This window comes from Mustela erminea, chromosome 9, assembly GCF_009829155.1.
Source record: "Mustela erminea isolate mMusErm1 chromosome 9, mMusErm1.Pri, whole genome shotgun sequence".
Lineage (NCBI taxonomy): Eukaryota > Metazoa > Chordata > Mammalia > Carnivora > Mustelidae > Mustela > Mustela erminea.
The window spans coordinates 109436824-109454342 of record NC_045622.1 but is presented as its reverse complement, the minus strand read 5'-3'; the positions used below and the strand labels follow the sequence as shown (position 1 = coordinate 109454342).

Sequence of the window (17519 nt, the reverse complement as noted above, 5' to 3'; positions counted from 1 at the left end):
GGCTCTGAGTTTATTATTAGCTCTTTTGCATAGAAAGCACCCGAGATAATCTGTACCCTGAGAGAAAAGCCTTCACTTAACGTAATCCACTACCACCAACAGCAGCGCAGAGCCCTGCTCTCTACTCTTCATAATACTCTGCAGAAGCAGCTCTGCAGTTCCCAGAGCTATGCCTGACCCGAGGCTCCAGGTAAGCCCAATTCACTGGAAAGGTGCAAGATTCCTCTACAAGAGAATGAATTTCCCTGTCTTCTGGACCATCATGGCAACATAGTGCCACTGCCATCTGAAAACCATTTTCTAGTAACACCTTGGGCTGGGGGCTTGCAAATATTTTCTGTAAAGGACCAGGCAGTAAGATTTCAGGTGTCGTGGGTCATACAGTTTTTACTGCAACTATTCAACTCTGTCCTTGCAGTGCAAAAGCCTAGACAATACATAAAAGGTGTAACCGTGTCCCAATAAAACTCCGCTTACAAGAGCAGACAGAGGGCCAACAGACCGTTCCCTAGACTAGGAGGTCTTCAAGGAGGCGTGTGTCTTTACATTTTAATTTCAGCCTCAGCAGTAAAAATTGTCCTGATTTTACCGAAGAGGAAAACAGCCACAGAAACCGATTTCTGAGGAAGTCCGGCGCAGAACTACAACTGGCCATTGGGGATATTTTCTCCTGAACACAGATGCTGCCCGTGTTGGGTGTGAGCGAGCTGGGGAGATCAGAGCGAACTGAAAGCAAAAGCATCTTGTCTTCGCGAAGCCCCGCACCCGGCCTGGGTCCCGGCGAACTCGCGTGCGCAGCGCAGTTCTACGCAACTTGAAAGGAGGAGGTCGAACTGGGGTTGGCGGCTCTCGACTGCCTTTCAGGCGCTCCCAGAGCTCCGAGCAGGGAGGGCGCCTCCTCTTCGCACACCGTCGGGCTTCGTCTCTCAGCCCCGGACCCAGGACAGGCTACACGGCCGTCTGAGAATAAAGCCTTCGGAGCCCATCCTTCGCAGACAGGCTGCCTTCGCACTTGGGGGTCCCGAGGGAGCTTTACACAGAGCGGGGTTCGGTCACACAACCAGTCATTCGCAAAGCCTACGTCTGGGTCAAGTGCTACACGCGTTCCTCGCGCTCCGTGCGGCCCCGTCGTTCCCCGGCGTCTCACAGTGGCCGGACACCGGGTCTCCGCTTCCGCATCTGTGAAAGAGGCACGAAGCCCCCACAGAGCTGTCGCACTGAACCTGCAGCTCAGACACGGAACCCCGCGCGGGGCCTCCACCCCCACGACTCCTTACCGACTGGACCCCCCAGGGGCTGGGCTGAGTGGGCGGGAGGAAGGCGGCACTGAGGGCGACCCCAGGGCTCGGGCCCCTGCGCGCTGTCGGGGTTCGTCCGAGCTCCCACAGGCCAGCTGCTGAGGCGCAGCACCACCACTTCCGCCGCACGCCAGTCCGAAACCGCGGCTCCCGGCCGCTTCCGGCCACGAGCTCGACGGAGTCCGAGCCGCCCCGCGGTGGGCGGAGCCTGAGGACGGCCACGCCCCTCGCTTCCGGCTCCCTTTCGGCGGCTCCTGGCACCGCGGGCTCCTCCCTGCTCCGGGCGGAGCTGCCCCGCCCACTAGGGCCCGCCTCCGGTGACGTCAGTTCCGGGGCGGTCCGGGCGGGGCCCGAGCTGGGGCGGCTGCCTTGAGCAGTCTTGGCTCGGGTGCGCTGCTCCGCTGCCGGCCACGTCTCCACGCCGGGCCGCGGGTACTTCCCCGCCGTCCGACGGCCGCCCGGCCGCCGCAGGCCTGCCGCGCCCGGGTAAGGGGCCCGCGCCGCCGTCCGGGGAGCTGTTGTCACGGCTCCCTGAACCGGCTTGCGAGCGAAGGAGGGAGGTGGGGGCGGGAGGAGGCTTGAATGGGGGCACAAGAGGCAGGAGGGCGACCTGGCAAAGATCAGTGGGGGCACAGGTGCAAGACGAGGAGGCCAGGAGGGAGGAAGGAACGGAGGGAGTCAGGTGGGGCACCGATGGGGGACCGAGAGGCCGGAGTGGGGAGGAGGGCTGCAGGGGGTATCCCTAACCCCGGGGAGAGGCCGGCTCGTTGGAGTTTGGGAGCGGAGGGCGGGAGAGTCGGGACACTCCCAAATGCGCGGGGAACTGAAAGGTTTTCCCGGGGCAAGGCTTGGCCCCAGAGTGCTGCCCTCCAAGAAAGAATTGGCTTTTTAGGTGACCCAGGCCTTCCCCAGGCCCTCCACCTGGGAGGGGTTGTGCCTTTCCATCCGCCTGCCTCCCTCCCCCGTGGAAGCCCGGTGGCTGCTTACTGTGTGCAGCTCACGATCGGGCTGAGAGGCGGAATCAGCATCCACATGGTTTGCCATAAGACATAAACATCATGCTTAGAAACCTGCCTATCCCAACATGCAGTTATTTTTACCGCCGGGAGGAAGCATCTTTAAAAATTTCCCTGAAATCGGTGAGGAAAATACTTAAAATACGAATTTTCCACCTATAGTCAGGACTTGCTTCATGGACAAAGGAATGCCAGATTTGCCCACAGTGCCAGCGAAAACTAGCCTTTGATCAACATTTAGCTGTGATACAAAAAGGTGCAGAAGCTTACAGAACTTAAACTTACAGAAGCAAGCAGGGTAATTAGGATGATATCCACTTCAGTTCCCATCTGCCACGAAGACACGTCCTTTAGACCACAGGGCAATGTCTGTATATGCAAAACCACACACCTGTGTTCCTTGGGTTCTGCTGCCAAAGTTCAGCCAGGTGAGGTGCTGGGATTAGGTATCTAGGGTTTGCCCTGTATTTGTTTTCTGCACTTCCTGCTCCTTGCTGTATAAAGCTTGTCCAGCTTGGGGTAGGGGCCCAGGCCATGCTGCTGCTGATTTAGATCTTACTGGACTGACGGAATGTGGGGGTGACACCTATAATCCCTAACCAAGCCTAAGGGTTACTTGTATAAGCTCCTGGGAACAGTCTAGACCAGGAGAAGGAAGCCAGCCATTCAGAGTCTGCGGCCATGTAATCAGCACACAGCACTCGGCATGTAACAGGTTCCTAAAAGAGTTTTTGTAAGACTCAAGCCAAGGGGTAACTGGGTGGCTCAATTCGTTGAGCATCTGCTTTCCGCTTGAGTAGTGATCTCCGGGTCCTGGGATCAAGCCCCATGTTGGGCTCCCTGGCTCAGTGGGGAGCCTGCTTCCTCCATCTCCCTCTGCAGCTCCCCTTGCTCTTTCTCTCTCTCTCAAATAAATTTTAAAAATCTTAAAAAAAAAAAATCAAGCCAAGGTTGGGAACATAATAATTCAGAGACAAGGGGTATTGGAAGGTATCATGAGATCATGGACCAGATAAGGATCAGGAAGTTGACACCTAGGGCCACAGTTTGGGGGTGCCTTTCTGCTGGAGGGTCACCTGGCTCAGGGTGCTCCCCCCCAGCGGAACTTGTGGGGAGCTGACCGCTGAAAAAGAGGGGATCCCAGCAGCAGCCTAGCCCCTGTCTCTCCACCTGTGGGTCTTCCATTTAATAGTAACTTCATTCTTTCTTGTTTATTCCCTTCTTGCACCAGTGGTCTTTTTTCTTTCCATCTATTATAGTCTGAGGCCTCGAGCTACCTAGTCTCCCTGCACCCTAATAATGAGAATGACTGGCCGGCCCCTCGCTTAAAGCTTTGGGAAGCCTTTGCAGGACGGAGTATCATTTAAATCTTGCTCATGGTTTGTCCATTGTGAGTCAGCTTACAAAGATCAGCTCAGGTCCTCACACGTAAATCTTGACATTTAGAATGTGCTTTTGGAAAGTGGAGGCAGAACCTTCCAGACAGATGAAGTCACGGCCCAATGAGGGCCTGTTCTGGACTCTATGGGTGGCCAGTTCCCATCTATGTAGGAGTGACCACCAGCGCCAGGGGCTGGGAGTGCATAAGCAGTGATGGTGTCCGGTAGAAGTTTCTGGAGAAACTTGTGGAGTTTCTTTGACATAGTCTTAGAAACATGCTCCGTCTGTGCACCCACATGTGTTTGTAACTGTGTGTGCGATTGCACACATGCGTGTGTGCGTGTGTGTGTCTGTGTGTACACCTGTGGGAGTTTGTATTAGAGAGTGAGCCCATGGGGGTCCTCACCATCCCCACCTCCTAAGGAGGTGAGGCGCTATTTCTTAATCTCCCAAGTTTCCATTAAATAGTCACCAGGGAGAGAAACATTTGTGCTGGTTACTGTCTTTGCATTACAACTGTCCTCCTGATTCCTCTGAAGTTGTGGCTGGCTCCTAGAAGAATGAAGTCCCTGATACATAAATTATGGAGTTTCTCTAAATCATTAAAATCTACATGTGAAAAACTATATCCAGCAGGGTTACTCTGTGCCTTTCTGCCCCTGCAGCTCAAAATACCTGAAGAAAATCAGACATCGTTTCCCTTCATGGGTCGAAATGTTTTCCAAAATGCTTGTGCAAGGAAAAAAAAAAAAAAAAAAAAAAAAAAAAAAATATATATATATATATATATATATATATAAAATGAAAGTCACCAGTAAATTTGTTCCCCAGGCATAACTATCACTAATGCTCTGGTGTAAATCTCTCCAGATCCCTTAACAAATGTCTATTTATTTATTTTTTTAAGATTTTCTTTATTTAACTGACAGTGAGAGGGACAATGAGAGAGGGAACACGAGCAGGGGAAGTGGGAGAGGGAGAAGCAGGCTCTCCGCGGAGCAGGGAGCCCAACATAGGGCTCAATCCCAGGACCCCGGGACCATGACCTGAGCCAAAGGCAGACGCTTAACTGACTGAGCCACCCAGCGCCCCAACAAATGTCTGCTTAAATAAAAAGAGAATCCTGGTGCATATACTGTTGTATGACCTGCTTTTTTTCATCTATTGGTACATGTGGCCCATGTCAATAAAGAGAAAGCTATATATATTTTTAAGGCTTTATTTTTAAGCAAACCTTGTATCCAGTGTGGGGCTCGAACTCACAATCTGGGACCAAGAGCCCATTCCACCGACCGAGCCACCCCGGCACCCGGAAGTTGTATATTTTTTGAACAGCTGCCATAGTATTTGATATGTGGGTGGGTCCATATCTTCTAAAACCACACCAGTTGTTTTGCTGTTATAAATAACGCCATGATGAACATCTTTTTAGACCTCCATCTTTAGACATCCATCCACTTGCTTCCCTGGAAGAAATTCCAGCAGTAGAAAGCGCTCCATTGCCAAGTCTTGGCATTGAAAGTTTTTTTTTTTTTTTTTTTAAGATTTTTATTTATTTATTTGAGATCACAAGTAAGCAGAGAGGCAGGCAGGGGTGGGGAGAGAAGGGAGCCCGATATGGGGCTCGATCCCAGGACCCTGAGATCATGACCTGAGCCAAAGGCAGAGGCTTTAACCCCCTGAGCCACCCAGATGCCCAACATTGAAAGTTCTAATAGACATTGTCAGTCTCCCAGCACAACGGTCTATTTAAGGCTGTTCTGCCAGTGACTCCCTCCTCCCCAGGCTTTGCCCCCCTCTGCTTTACCTAAGGAGTATTTACTCTTTTTTGAACCGTAGATGCGTCTGTTCCCAGAGCGGGGCATCTGCCCATGTCCCACGTGGCCACAAAGCATGCCGTGGCCTGCAAGTGCTCCTCGAGGCTGCTCTCACCTCTTGCAAAGCCAGACCTCGCCCCGCAAGCACACGGTGCCAAGCCCGCCGCTCTCCAGGGAGGACAAGGGCCCAGCGTGGGAGCTTGCCCGGAGCAGCTGCGTCTGGTGAGTGTCCATGGTGAGTGTCCACTTGCTCACCATTGTTAGGGCCCCTCGAGGGCTTCGCTGCAAAGTGGGGGAAAAGGACAGACAGCAGAGCCCAGAGTGGCCTGTTCTGTGGCATTTCATGGACAGCGGTTTTTCCTTCCCAGGTAGACCAGGAGGGCGGGGCTAGGAGCAGGGACAGACAGGAGGGGCTGGGAGCACGTGGTCCTCTGTGACCCTCTGCTGTTCTGATGACACAGGCTCCCAAACCGCAGGAGGTTTCCTCTGGGCCTGGTGTTGAGATCTCGCAATGCTTGCCCCTCACTGATGCTGGGGCTGGGGGGGTGAGGAGCCGCCTAGCAGCAGTCATTCTGGGAGGAGAGAGGCCAGAGTCTGTCCCCAGACCACCAGCGAGACAGTCCAGTCCATGTCTGTTCCGCATGAGGAGCTGAAAGAAAAGGAGGAAACCCATCCGGCGCTGTGACTCAGTTCCTCTCTCCCTAAGCTCGCTTATCCGCTCTGGAGTTCCTTCCAGTGCTAGAACAGGGTTGGCAAACTATGGCCCGAGGGCCGAGTCCCACCTCCTGTCTGTTTTTGTAAATAAAGTTTTATTGGGACACAGCCACACCCATTGTTCACAAGTGTAGATGAGACACAGACGGCATGGCCCATGAAATCTAAAATATTTGCTGTCTAGCTCTTTACAGAAAAAGTTTGCTGACTCTGGCCCGGAGATTTGTAGCGAGGGGGGCAGCAGATGGCACTGGTGCCCGGGGTGCATGCAGGAAGCCTGGTCACGTCATCCTCTCCACCCCCGGCGGCGCCCAGAGCCGTGCAGGGAGCATGTTGGGCCCGGCAGTGCTAGCATTTTAAATACATTCAGTAGATGTGAGTGGCCAAAGAAAGAGCCATTTAAATACATTTATTCACTGAGCGCCAGCTGCGTTGCCTCAGTTCATGGGGAGTGTGGGTTCTTTGTTCCCGAAAGCTTCCAGTTTCAGTTCTTTCGTCTGTGGCATTGGTCTGTGTCTTCTCTCCCCACCCTGCCCCCTACTTGTTTCTGTCAGAACAAAGAATGTCTTTTGCACTCAAGAAAACAGATGCGGGGGCGCCTGGGCGGCTCAGTCGGTTGGGCGTCTGCTTTCAGCTCGGGTCATGATCCCAGGGTCCTGGGATCGAGTCCTGCTGGGCTCTCTGCTCGGCGGAGAGAACTGCTTCTCCCTCTTCCTCCACCCCTCCCCCGCTTGTCCTCTCTGGCTCTATCTCTCTGTCAAATAAATAAACAAAACCTAGAAGAAGAAAAGAAAAGACGCAGATTGGTAGCTTCCGGCTGAGTCCTCTAGACCTCTAAGCTCCCAGGAGCCCTTACGGACAGTTTTGGATGGAAGGCGCAATGGAAACTTGAATAGAGCTGGGGACTCTTGCAAAGAGGTGAGAAGCATCAAGGAAAGCGCCAGCTTTCCGGAAGAGTTCGTGCTTGAGGGGCTTTCCTGTCGTGGGGCTACTTTCCCACAGTCCCCTCTGATCACAGGAGCCAGAAAGCCACCGGGCAGCCACTCTCTACATGTCCCTCTCTGCCACGCAGGGGCTGCTTGGTGGAGCTCCTAGCAGGGCCAGACGGGCTTGTTGGGGCACTCTGGTGGCTAAGCCTGGGGCAGGGCTAGAAACTTAAGGAATTCCACATTCCCCATGGGGCCGGGCCTGGGGGGCAGAGGTAGCTGGGCCAGATTTTGAAGCCCTCCTTGGCCGTGTTAATGAGTTTTGGGGTTATCCTGGGATAGTGTGGGGTCTGAGTGGAGGCAGTGGAGGCAGAATCATCTTTGTGGGCTCCAAGGATCTTTCTGGAAGCTGTGGGGTGGCATGCGGATCAGGGCCAAGATGGGGATGCATGAAGGTGATTCATTCATGACTCAGGGCTCGTGGAAAGACGGTGAGCCTGGCCCGATCACCAGGGGCCGCCTAGGTGTGGGGCCACTGAGGGTAGTGGGGAGTCCTCATGCCAGCTGAGGAGCCGATCAGGACATTTTCACTTAGTGTGACTCGAGTGCTGCCTTCCATGACGTCCTGTGCAACTCAAGAGCTTCACGGTAAAGGCCACTGGAAAGACCAAAGGCCTTGGGTGTCTGCGGGCCGGTGCCCTCGGGAGCCCCTGGGCCATTGCCTGCCCTCCTCCCAGCAGGCTTGTTTTCAAATGAGGTGTTTTTTTTTTTTTTTTTTTTTTTAAAGATTTTATTTATTTGTTAGAGAGAGAGATACAGAGCGCAAGCACAGGCAGACAGAGTGGCAGGCTAGAGGCAGAGGGAGAAGCAGGCTCCCTGCCGAGCAAGGAGCCCGATGTGGGACTCGATCCCAGAACGCTGGGATCATGACCTGAGCCGAAGGCAGCTGCTTAACCAACTGAGCCACCCAGGCGTCCCCAAATGAGGTGTTTAGTCATGGGACCAAGCATGACTGCGTGTGACTGCATCATTGTCCAGAGAGGACCTGGATCTTGCTGACAGCCACGCAGGTCTCAGGACAGGATTAGGGGCCACCCAGGACCAGGAGGGCGTGAAGTGATGGGACTCTTGAGGCTAGTGGGCCCCTCTGCTTCCCAGTGCACCCCTACAGTGAGGGACCAGCCGACCAGCACACTGGAGGGCCCCGGGGTGAGGGTGGAGAGACCCCTGTGTGCTCGGGAAGCCAGGTCTGGCTGGGCCCAGTCCTCCTCTTGGTGAGGCTCAAGCTGTTGTGGCATTTCTGGAAGTTTCTGCAGATAGCTAGGTGACCAGGTCCTCGTTACTACCTCTGTCTCTTGCAGTGGCACCCTCTGGTCTAGTCCTTCAGGCTCCTGCGGCCTTGTCCCCTTCTGCCAGTGTTGCTACCCCTGCCGCCTCCTCACTGGGCTCTGTCACGCCTGCCCCTCATCTATCCCTCCTGCCCAAGCATCTTCCCGTGCTGGTGACACACCGGCCTCGGCGCCCCCGCAAACCCCAGCTGCCCCGTGGTGGCCCGCCAATCTCTGGTCTGATCCCAGGTCTCCGCACGCTGTCCCCCCGCCTCTGGCCCCGGTGCTGTCACCTGTTGCGCTCTCCCCCCACCTCCCCCACACCTTCCCCACCCATCCTTCAGAACATGGCCCACCTGCCGCCTTCCCAGGAAGCCTTCCCTGGCCACGCCTCTCCACCCACCAGAATTCAGTGCCTCCTCTAGGCCCCACAGCACCCTGCCTCCCCCACTCACCTCTGGGGCCTCCACACAGAGGACCAGCCCCCGACTGACATGTCAAGGCCTTCCCGTGCACCATCCCCTGCCTGCTCCAGGCACGGAGTCACGCCTCTCCTCTATGCTTGCAGAAGCTTGCAGTGACCTCTTTTCTGTGTTTCCTCCTGGGTGGCAGGCTGCCTAGAGGACAGAGTTGTGTGGCTTTCGTCTTTTTGTTCTACATGCATTGCCCGGCCCATGAGCAGGCACTCGGGGAATATTGGATGGATGGTGGGTGGATGCATGTTGGGTGAGTGCATTCATGGATGGCTGGGTGGGTAATGGGTGAATGGGTGACACACGATGGACGGGTAGATGAATGGGGGCTAGTTAGCTGGCTAGCTAAACGATATCTCCCTTGTGAAAGGTGAGGTCAGCTCTTCTGCTCTTTCACACTAGGAACTTTGGGTGGGAAAGTGGGTGCTTACAAAGGTTGAGACGCAGAATGAAAGTGGGTCGAGGAGTCCACTAAACCCGTCAAATGCAGGTGTGGGGCAGGTCACTAGATCGCCGTGGATGAGAGGTATCACACTGTTCTGGGTGCCAGGCCCTGGTCAAAATACTCAGCTCGGTTTGCAGCCTGGACCTTCTAGACGCCTCCGTGGCAGGCACCCCACCATGCCCCATGGCCCAGGTGAGGCTGTGCATTACTGACCAGACCTTTCTTGACCAGATCCTTCAGCCAAGCAGCAGGGAGTCACCAGCAGCCTGAGGAGCAGTCAGCTGGGAGCCTCAGGGACTGCCCAGCCTGGCTCCTAGCTCACCCACAAGATGTGGACAGCCCTTGTGCTCGTTTGGATTTCCTCCTTGTCCTTATCCGAGAGCCAAGTGCCATCCCAGGATGCACGTAAGTGAGAAAACCCTGTGACTGCTGGTCAGGCCCACAGTGATCCCGAAGCACCCTGAGCCCACGGGACGTGTGCAGGCCTAGTCCAGCGAGTTGCGAGCCCCAGAGCCGCCAAGGGCCAGCTTGGGGAGAAAGCTCCCAGGGGACTGGGCCTCTGAGCTCTGAGTCCTGACAAGGCCACTTGCTTGGCCCTGCACAATTTCTCCTATAAAACCCATCTTCACTGGGGGATTCGTCCGCTCACACATCATGTATCTCATTATACTCCTGCTCTGTGCCACACACTGACCATCTCCGGGAATTCCTGCCACAAATCCTTCCAGAAAGCCAAGAATTGTTTTACGATGTGACTGTCTGGTGATGATGTATCTGGTTTCTAAAGCGCATGTGTGTGATGGGTTTTGTTAATGGTGAATCACACCTCTGAGGTGAGACTTTCCCTCTGATTGATGTTTTGGGAATTGGACCCAAGAGAGAAGTTCTTGAGCCTTCAACGGGCTCGGGTTCAGAGGACGAGGGAGTTCTTACGTCCAAGTGCCGCGTGCCCCTCTGCGGGGCAGCAGGCTGCGCGTGCGGAGGGAAGCGCGTTCACGATTCACCTCCGTCGTTCTCACGGGGCTGAGGCCAAAAGGCCCCCCGGGCCACACTGACAGGCCACAAACTAAGACACTCTGAGCCATCTCCCTGCACAGGGTGGAAAGTGACGGTATCTTTTTCTCCCTTTTCTGACTTTAAGGGCACTTAGTCCTCAACCAGACAGATAATCCAGCCAAGAAAAGTGTATCTGTGATGACAGTTCCCAGAGTCCTTAATGGAATATCCGAAATAATGACCGCAGTGACACCTTCTCCTGTCCCATTGGCCACAGGGACCCCGGTGGCCAACGCCAGCTCTCCTGCAGTCACAGCAGGGAGAACACTCAGGACAGATGCGGGGACGGAAGGTTCCCGTGAACAAGTAGCCTCCGGGGCACCCCAGCCCCCTGCCCCGGCGGCATCACAGCAGACCCCATCCTCCACCGCCGTCCGTGTCCCCCCCACACAGGTGCCAAGTGGCAGCCCACTGCCAGGGACAGCAGCTCTGACGACACTGGCCACCAGTGCTCAGCCCACCACTGGGCCTGTCATGACTGCCCACGCCCCGATGGGCACACACAGCCCTTCCCAGCATACCCCCGGCAACTCCACAGCCAGTCCCACGGCCACCTCGGGTCCCCAAGTGCTTAACGTGTCCACACAAGCCCCCGCCACCCAGGCATCAACAGGCTGGCCCACGGCTGACACAGCAAGTGGGCCCACACCCACCCTCTCCAGCACAGCCTCGGAGCCCACCCGCCCATCCGTGACTCCCGTGGCCACCACAGCAGGGACCACCACCACAACCCATGCCCAGGAGCCGACCACCAGCTCAGCGCCAGCACCTGTGCCCCCCACCAGCCCGACCCCCAAGGGGGAGGCCATGTCACCCACGACCCGGCCGAGCCCTGCTCCATCAACACATGGGGCTGCGGGGCCAGGCACAGCCCGGACACCTGAGCACGTGTCGCCTGAAACCCCTCCTGGCACGGCGTCCTCCGCCCCGACGCCTGGGGCTCCCGGGAGCACGAAGATGTCAGCCACAGACCTGTGCCCGCTCAGCACCCAAGGCCAGTACGTGGTGGTCACCACCAGGCCCCTCAGCCCGTCTCTGGTGAACAAGGGTTTCCTGCTGGCGGCGCTCTTCCTCGGGGTGGCCCTCTTCGTCGTCGTCGTGGTTCTGCTCGCCCTGCAGGCCTACGAGAGCTACAGGAAGAAGGAGTACACGCAGGTGGACTATCTCATCAACGGGATGTACGCGGACTCGGAAATGTGAGGGGCGGGGCGTGCCCAGCCCGCCCCTCCTGCCGTGTTGCCTCTGAGACCAAACCAAGTGCTTCCAGATCCTTTTGGTGCAATTAGGAGGTAGGCTGGACGTCTCTGCACATTTCCTCGCGGTCGGATTAAGTCCACGATCACTCGAGAGTGGCTGCTTTTTCGTATTTATTTTTGTAAACAATCATGTCCATGCGACCCGCAGCGATCGCGCCGTGGGCGGAGCTGCAGGGCCCTTGTGTGGATCCTGACCCGAATTAAAGCAATGACCACCTTCCATTCAGACCCGTGTCCCCCCATTTGTGAAGGTCGTGTCCTGTCCGCCATTGCGCCCGGGGGGGCCTTCCTGGGACGCGTGTGATGGGGTTCATGTTCATCAGCATTTACGGTTAACACCGGGGTCTGGGGTCTGCTGTGTCTGCGCCCTTCCTGGGGCCTCACTGTTAATTCCGAACGTGCCTGTGCTCAGTGGGTGGGGGGAGGGGCGCCCCAGGCCCTGGGCATGTCTGGCACCCCCTGGAGACAGGGCCTTCCCACAGATGTCCCTTTTCTGAATTGTTCACTGGTGCAAGCTTGGAGCCGGATTTGGGCACGAGAGAGCCGGTGAGCTGCCGGTTGTGGCCGCTTAGCCCAGACCTGCTGGGACGGATTCTCAGTGAACCTGCCCAGCTCACACTGTGCACTCGCCTCGTGGAAACCCAGTCAGCCAGTGTGGTGGGACCGTCCCTATTAGCACCTTGCCCCACGTCACCCCAGAAGGCAGGGGAGCCCCAGGCCTGAGTGCACCCAGGGCCCTCTCTCCCGAGCAGGATGATATCCCTGGGTTCCCAGGTTCCAGCCCTCAGAGCTGACACAGAGTGCCTGTCCAGTACCGGCTGCTGTCCTCGTGCCTAACGCACTAACCTAACCCCCTGCTCGGCCCCAGCACAAAAGTACTAGATCCCCATCCTAAAGGTGGGGGCACTGAGGCACAGGAGGGGGAGACACAGTCACCCACTGAGGGCCAGCATCGGGGTTAAACCCATTCTGGAGTCCTGTGTCTTTGGCAACTCACCTGCCCCTAGGGCATGGCCTTGGCTCTGCCTACCTGCCCCAGGCTGCGGAAGCTGGTGGGCAGCCCCTAAAGCTGTGTTCCCAGACCAAGGGTGACTTGGAGCGAGTGTGGCATGTTCTGGAACTCTGCTTCTTCGTCTGTGGGATGGGGAGACCTAGAATCCCCTAGAAATGCCAGAGGAGCCGAGGATGGAGAAGCAGAGCGGGGAGCAGGGCATCAGAAAACCCCCAGAGCTTGAAAGTGCTTGTTCGAGCTCCCGGCCTGGGCGGCCGCCAGCCTACACCACTGTCCCCGGACAGCAGCTTTGCATGTCAGCGTGGGGATCGGGGCTTTGGAGGGTGCCCTTTCCTCCACCGGCTGCCCCCTCGCAGCCCGGGTTGGGACCTACCCGCCTAGAAAGGCGGGTTTCACACCCTGGCTGGTTGAGTCTCCCACGAGACCCAGAACTTGGAGGCTGTCCCACAAACTGGGTGCTTTGTTCCCTTCCGGGGAGGTAGGATGGGGGCAACCCACAGGGATGACTTTCATCTTCAGCTTGCGACCAGGGGCCTCTGGCTGACATGCTACTTACAAGGATTGGAGACTTGGGGTGTCAGGGCCTGCCTGCGTCCCCTGCCCCAGCCCGGGACTTCCTGCCCTTTTATCCCTTGAGAACTGGTTGCAGTGTCCATCCCTCCCTCGTTGGGGGTTCATGTACCCGATCATCTAGTCGTTTTGGCTCCCCGTGCAGGCCACAGGTGCCTCAACTCATGGCGTCCAAGGCCAAGCTCAGCACCGGCCTGTGGAGTGTGTTGGGCCTTTGGAATTCTTCTTAAACCTAAAGGCATTGGTGTTTACCTGAGCTAGAGACTTGGCCTTCAGCCCAGGGTCCCACCAACCACCCTACATGCTTTTTTTTTTTTTTTTAAAGAGATTTTAAAGTAATCTCTGCATCCAGCGTGGGACTCAAACTTACAACCCTGAGACCAGGGGTCGCCTGCTCCCCCGAGGGAGGCGGGTGGGCACCCCTTCCCCGTGTTCTTAGGAACAGGCCCCTGCCGCAGCTGCTGGGACTGCCTGGGGCCCCGCCACCAACGGCCAGCCCCAACGCAGCCATCCTCCCTGGAAGCTAGGGGCCCTTCAAAACACACACGTGACCCCACCATTCCCTGCTAATACTTCCTCCTAAAAGAAAGATCAAGCTGCTCTGCCTGGCATTCCAGACTGAGACAAACCCCATTAGTGGGTCCCGGCCAAGCACAGCACAAGGGAAAGAGCCAGGCTCTAGAGAGATCTCAGGTGCCAGAGACCAGGGATGTCCAAATCTAGGGGGGCCACGGGTTTGAGTCCCGACGACTCCCCTGCCTTGGAGGCCCGGAGACTGCGGTGAGCAGGCAGCCATTCCTGGCCTGCTCGGAAGACCCGTTCAGCGTGAGCTTATCGCGGACTTACAGAGCACTGGCGGTTTGCCAACCCGTCGGGGGTTCAGGGAGGAACCCACCTGCCTAACCCACAGGAGCTCGCACGCGCCGCGCCGGGGAGATGTGAGGAAGGAGGCAAGAGGTGGTCGGTTCCCAGAGGAGGCGCCTGACCCTCCTGGGAAGGTCAGGGAAGGCTGCCTGGCAGAGGGGGCTCAGAGCTCTGTTCCTAGGGTTTTGTTGCGGAGGCAAGGGGCTCTGGCTGGTTCAGTGCCGGGAGAAGCATGGTCCCTGTTTGAGAGTCTGAATGGAAGGCCAACGTGCGGGGAAAACCAGATTCCGGGCTCGGCCCCCAAAGGGTCTCTCTTCCCTCCAGTGAGTTAGACCAAGGTGTGGGGAGGCCAAGGAGCTTGCCCAAGACCACCCATCCCGCAAACGGCAGGACAAGATCTAGGGACACGGGCAGCTGGGACACCCAAGGAACAGAGCCCCGGCCTATTTCCCCTGGGGGCAGCCCCGCGTCCCCAAGCCAGGGAAGTCCAAGGGCTCCCCCTGGTGGCCAAGCCTCCCTCCCTCACCCCGCGTGCTCGGCCCGGCGGCGCCGGGCACCCCGACTCTCCCACCCCAGGGGCATCCCTCCAGCTTAGCTCCTCTGGAATTCCTGGCAGGCCCACCGTAAAGAACGCTCGCCCCTGCGTGCCCCCAGACTGGCTTGTCTTCCTGTGGGACGACTGTTCTCCGTGGAATTCTGTCACCTGCGCTTCTGCAGAAGGACAGCAGTTCAGGTAGAACGAAGCACCCTCCCCCGCGCACCCCTGCGCTTCCTCCCAGAAGCAACCCGCTGGGTTGTGCGGAGCGAGCCACCCGCCGTCCACGCTCAGCCGCATCATACCCCACCCCCCACTAGGTCCCTCGGTGGCTTCTGACTGCAGGCGGAGGCCCAGGAGGGTGCTCTGCAGAAGCATGTCATCTGATTTTGGGTTTAGACATTATTTTGTTGCACTGAAGTCTCTACAGGTGGAGCGGTGTGCGGTCTGGGGTTCACCCTTTTTTTTTTTTTTTTTTTTTTTTTTTTTTTTTTTAGTAGGCTCCATGCCTAGCGACTGTGGGGCTTGAACTCACGATTTGAGATTCAGAGTCCCATGCGGATCCAGCCAGATGCCCTGGGATTCACCACAGCATGAGAGGCAGGTGATGGGGGGAAGATGCCACAAGACAGTAAGCCACTCCATCCCATAGGGTCGGTGGGCGTGGCAGCGTCCACTACCTGCTCCCTCTCTGTGCACATCTAGAAATTCCGGGATGACAAGTTGAAAGAAGAGAAAGGGAGGGAGAGGCTGAGCTGCCACTTCAATCTCTCAAGTAAATGATGGCCCTGGTGGTGACAGGGAGGGCAGGCTGGGGGCTGCGCGCAAGGGCTGGTTCGGGAGCGGAGGCTGCTCCATTGTCCCAGGCGGCAGTGACGGTGACGCGACTTGGACTGGGGCGTGCTCCGGGGAAGACATGCAGGTGAAGGTGGGGACATGTTTTGGAATCGAAGTCAACCGGACTTCCACTGGTTCTTTCCACACCGCCCCCCACCCCCCCACACACACCAGAAGCCAGGAGGGCTTGAAGAACTGGGACGGTCGTGATGTCATTTCCAGGAGGTGGGAAGCAGGGCGCCCCTGTTCTCAGCACTTTGCGCATGAATTCACTGTGACAACCCTATGAGACCGAAATATCATTATCATCATCACCCCCAGCCCACAGAGGGGAGACTGAGGCTGGAGAATTACTGAGCTTGCCCGACATTATCCAGAAGTAGGGGACAGAGCCCAGAGTCACACCCTAGGACCACGCCCCAGCTTCCCTGCTTCTGCCAGAGGCTCTGCTGCCTCCTGCTGGGGGGTTGCGGGGCGGTGGGCGGGGAATCCAGAGACTGGGGAGGTGTTAAGGCTGAGATGTCCCTTAGGTGTCAGTAGGATGTGGGATACGCATCTCTGGGCCCAGAAGGCCCCCCCACGGAGAGAGCCTTCGGGAAGTCCATGGGGAGGGTGAAGAAGGAAGGCAGTGACCTTGGGCAACGATCTGGAGAGGTTTTGCCATGTGTGGGGGTGGGGTCGGGGGACAGGACAGCAGGTGGTGGTGGATAGAATATTTTCAGGGAACCAGGAAGGATATTTTCAAATTTCAGTATAGTTAACGTACAGTGTTGTATTAGTTTCGGGTGTACAATCTAGTGATTTAATACCTCGGTACGTTTCTCAGTGCTCATCGTGGTAAGGGTGCTCTTCATGCCCAAGAAGGATTTTTTTTTTAAAAGAGAGCACACACATGAACAGGGGTGGGGGGTGATGGTGGGGAAGGAGAGGTAGAGGGAGACAGAGAATTTTTTAATTTAAATTCTATTGATTAACATATAGTGTGTTATTAGTTTCAGAGGTGGAGTCAGTGATTCATCAGTTGCAAGTAACACTCCGTGCTCGTGACATCACGTGACCTCCTTCATGCCCGTCACCCAGTACCCCAACCCCCACCCCCTTCCCTCCAGCAACCCTCAGTTTGTTTCCTGTGATTGAGAGTCTCTATGGTTTGTCTCCTCTAATCTCATCTTGTTTTATTTTTCCCTCCCTTCCCCTATGCTCCTCTGTTTTGTTTCTTAAATTGCACATATGACTGAAATCATGTAATTGTCTTTCTCTGACTTATTTCGCTTAGCCTAACACCCTCTAGTTCCATCCACGTCGTTGCAAAGAGCAAGATTTCATTTTCTGATGGCTGAGTAATATTCCATTGCATATATGTACGACATCTTCTTTAACCGTTCATCTGTTGATGGACATCTGGGCTCTTTCCATAGTTAGACCATAGTGGTCATCGCTGCTATAAACATTCGGGTGCACGTGCCCCTTTGGATCATTCCATTTTTATCTTTGGGGTTAATACCCAGCAGTGCAATTGCTGGGTCGTGGGGTAGCTCTATTTTCAACTTTCTGAGAAACTGTTTTCCAGAGTGGCTGCCCCAGCTTGCATTCCCACCAACAGTGCAGGAGGGTTCCCCTTTCTCCGCATCCTCACCAGCATCTGTCGTTTCCTGACTTGTTCATTTTAGCCATTTGCACAGGTGTGAGGTGGTATCTCATTGTGGTTTTGATTTTTATTTCCCTGATGCCGAGTGATGTGGAGCATTTTTCATGTATCTGTTGGCCAGCTGGATGTCTTCTTTGGAGAAATGTCTGTTCATGTCCTCTGCCCCTTTCTTGATTGGATTATTTGTTCTTTGGGTGTTGAGTTTGATAAGTTCTTTATAGATCTTGGATTCTGGCCCTTTATCTGACAATACACTTGCAAAATATCTTTTCTCATTCTGTAGGCTGTCTTTGGTTTTGTTGACTGTTTCGTTTGCTGTGCAAAAACTTTTTATCTTGGGGTGC

At 56.0% G+C, this 17519-nt stretch overlaps 1 protein-coding gene across 2 annotated transcripts; it reads left to right on the top strand.

The window, feature by feature from the left end:
- Window positions 1-1613: 1613 nt before the first annotated feature.
- Window positions 1614-11935, top strand: C9H11orf24 (chromosome 9 C11orf24 homolog). 2 transcript variants are annotated; one of them, XM_032358739.1, is made up of 4 exons: window positions 1614-1784; window positions 5534-5733; window positions 9629-9802; window positions 10539-11935. In XM_032358739.1, exons 3-4 carry the CDS (start codon window positions 9727-9729, stop codon window positions 11651-11653), a joined length of 1191 nt encoding a protein of 396 aa, XP_032214630.1. In that variant the 5' UTR covers window positions 1614-1784; window positions 5534-5733; window positions 9629-9726; the 3' UTR covers window positions 11654-11935. The 2 variants fall into 2 exon arrangements, with proteins under 2 accessions (XP_032214630.1, XP_032214631.1); XM_032358740.1 differs by having other exon boundaries at window positions 5534-5746.
- Window positions 11936-17519: the final 5584 nt, after the last annotated feature.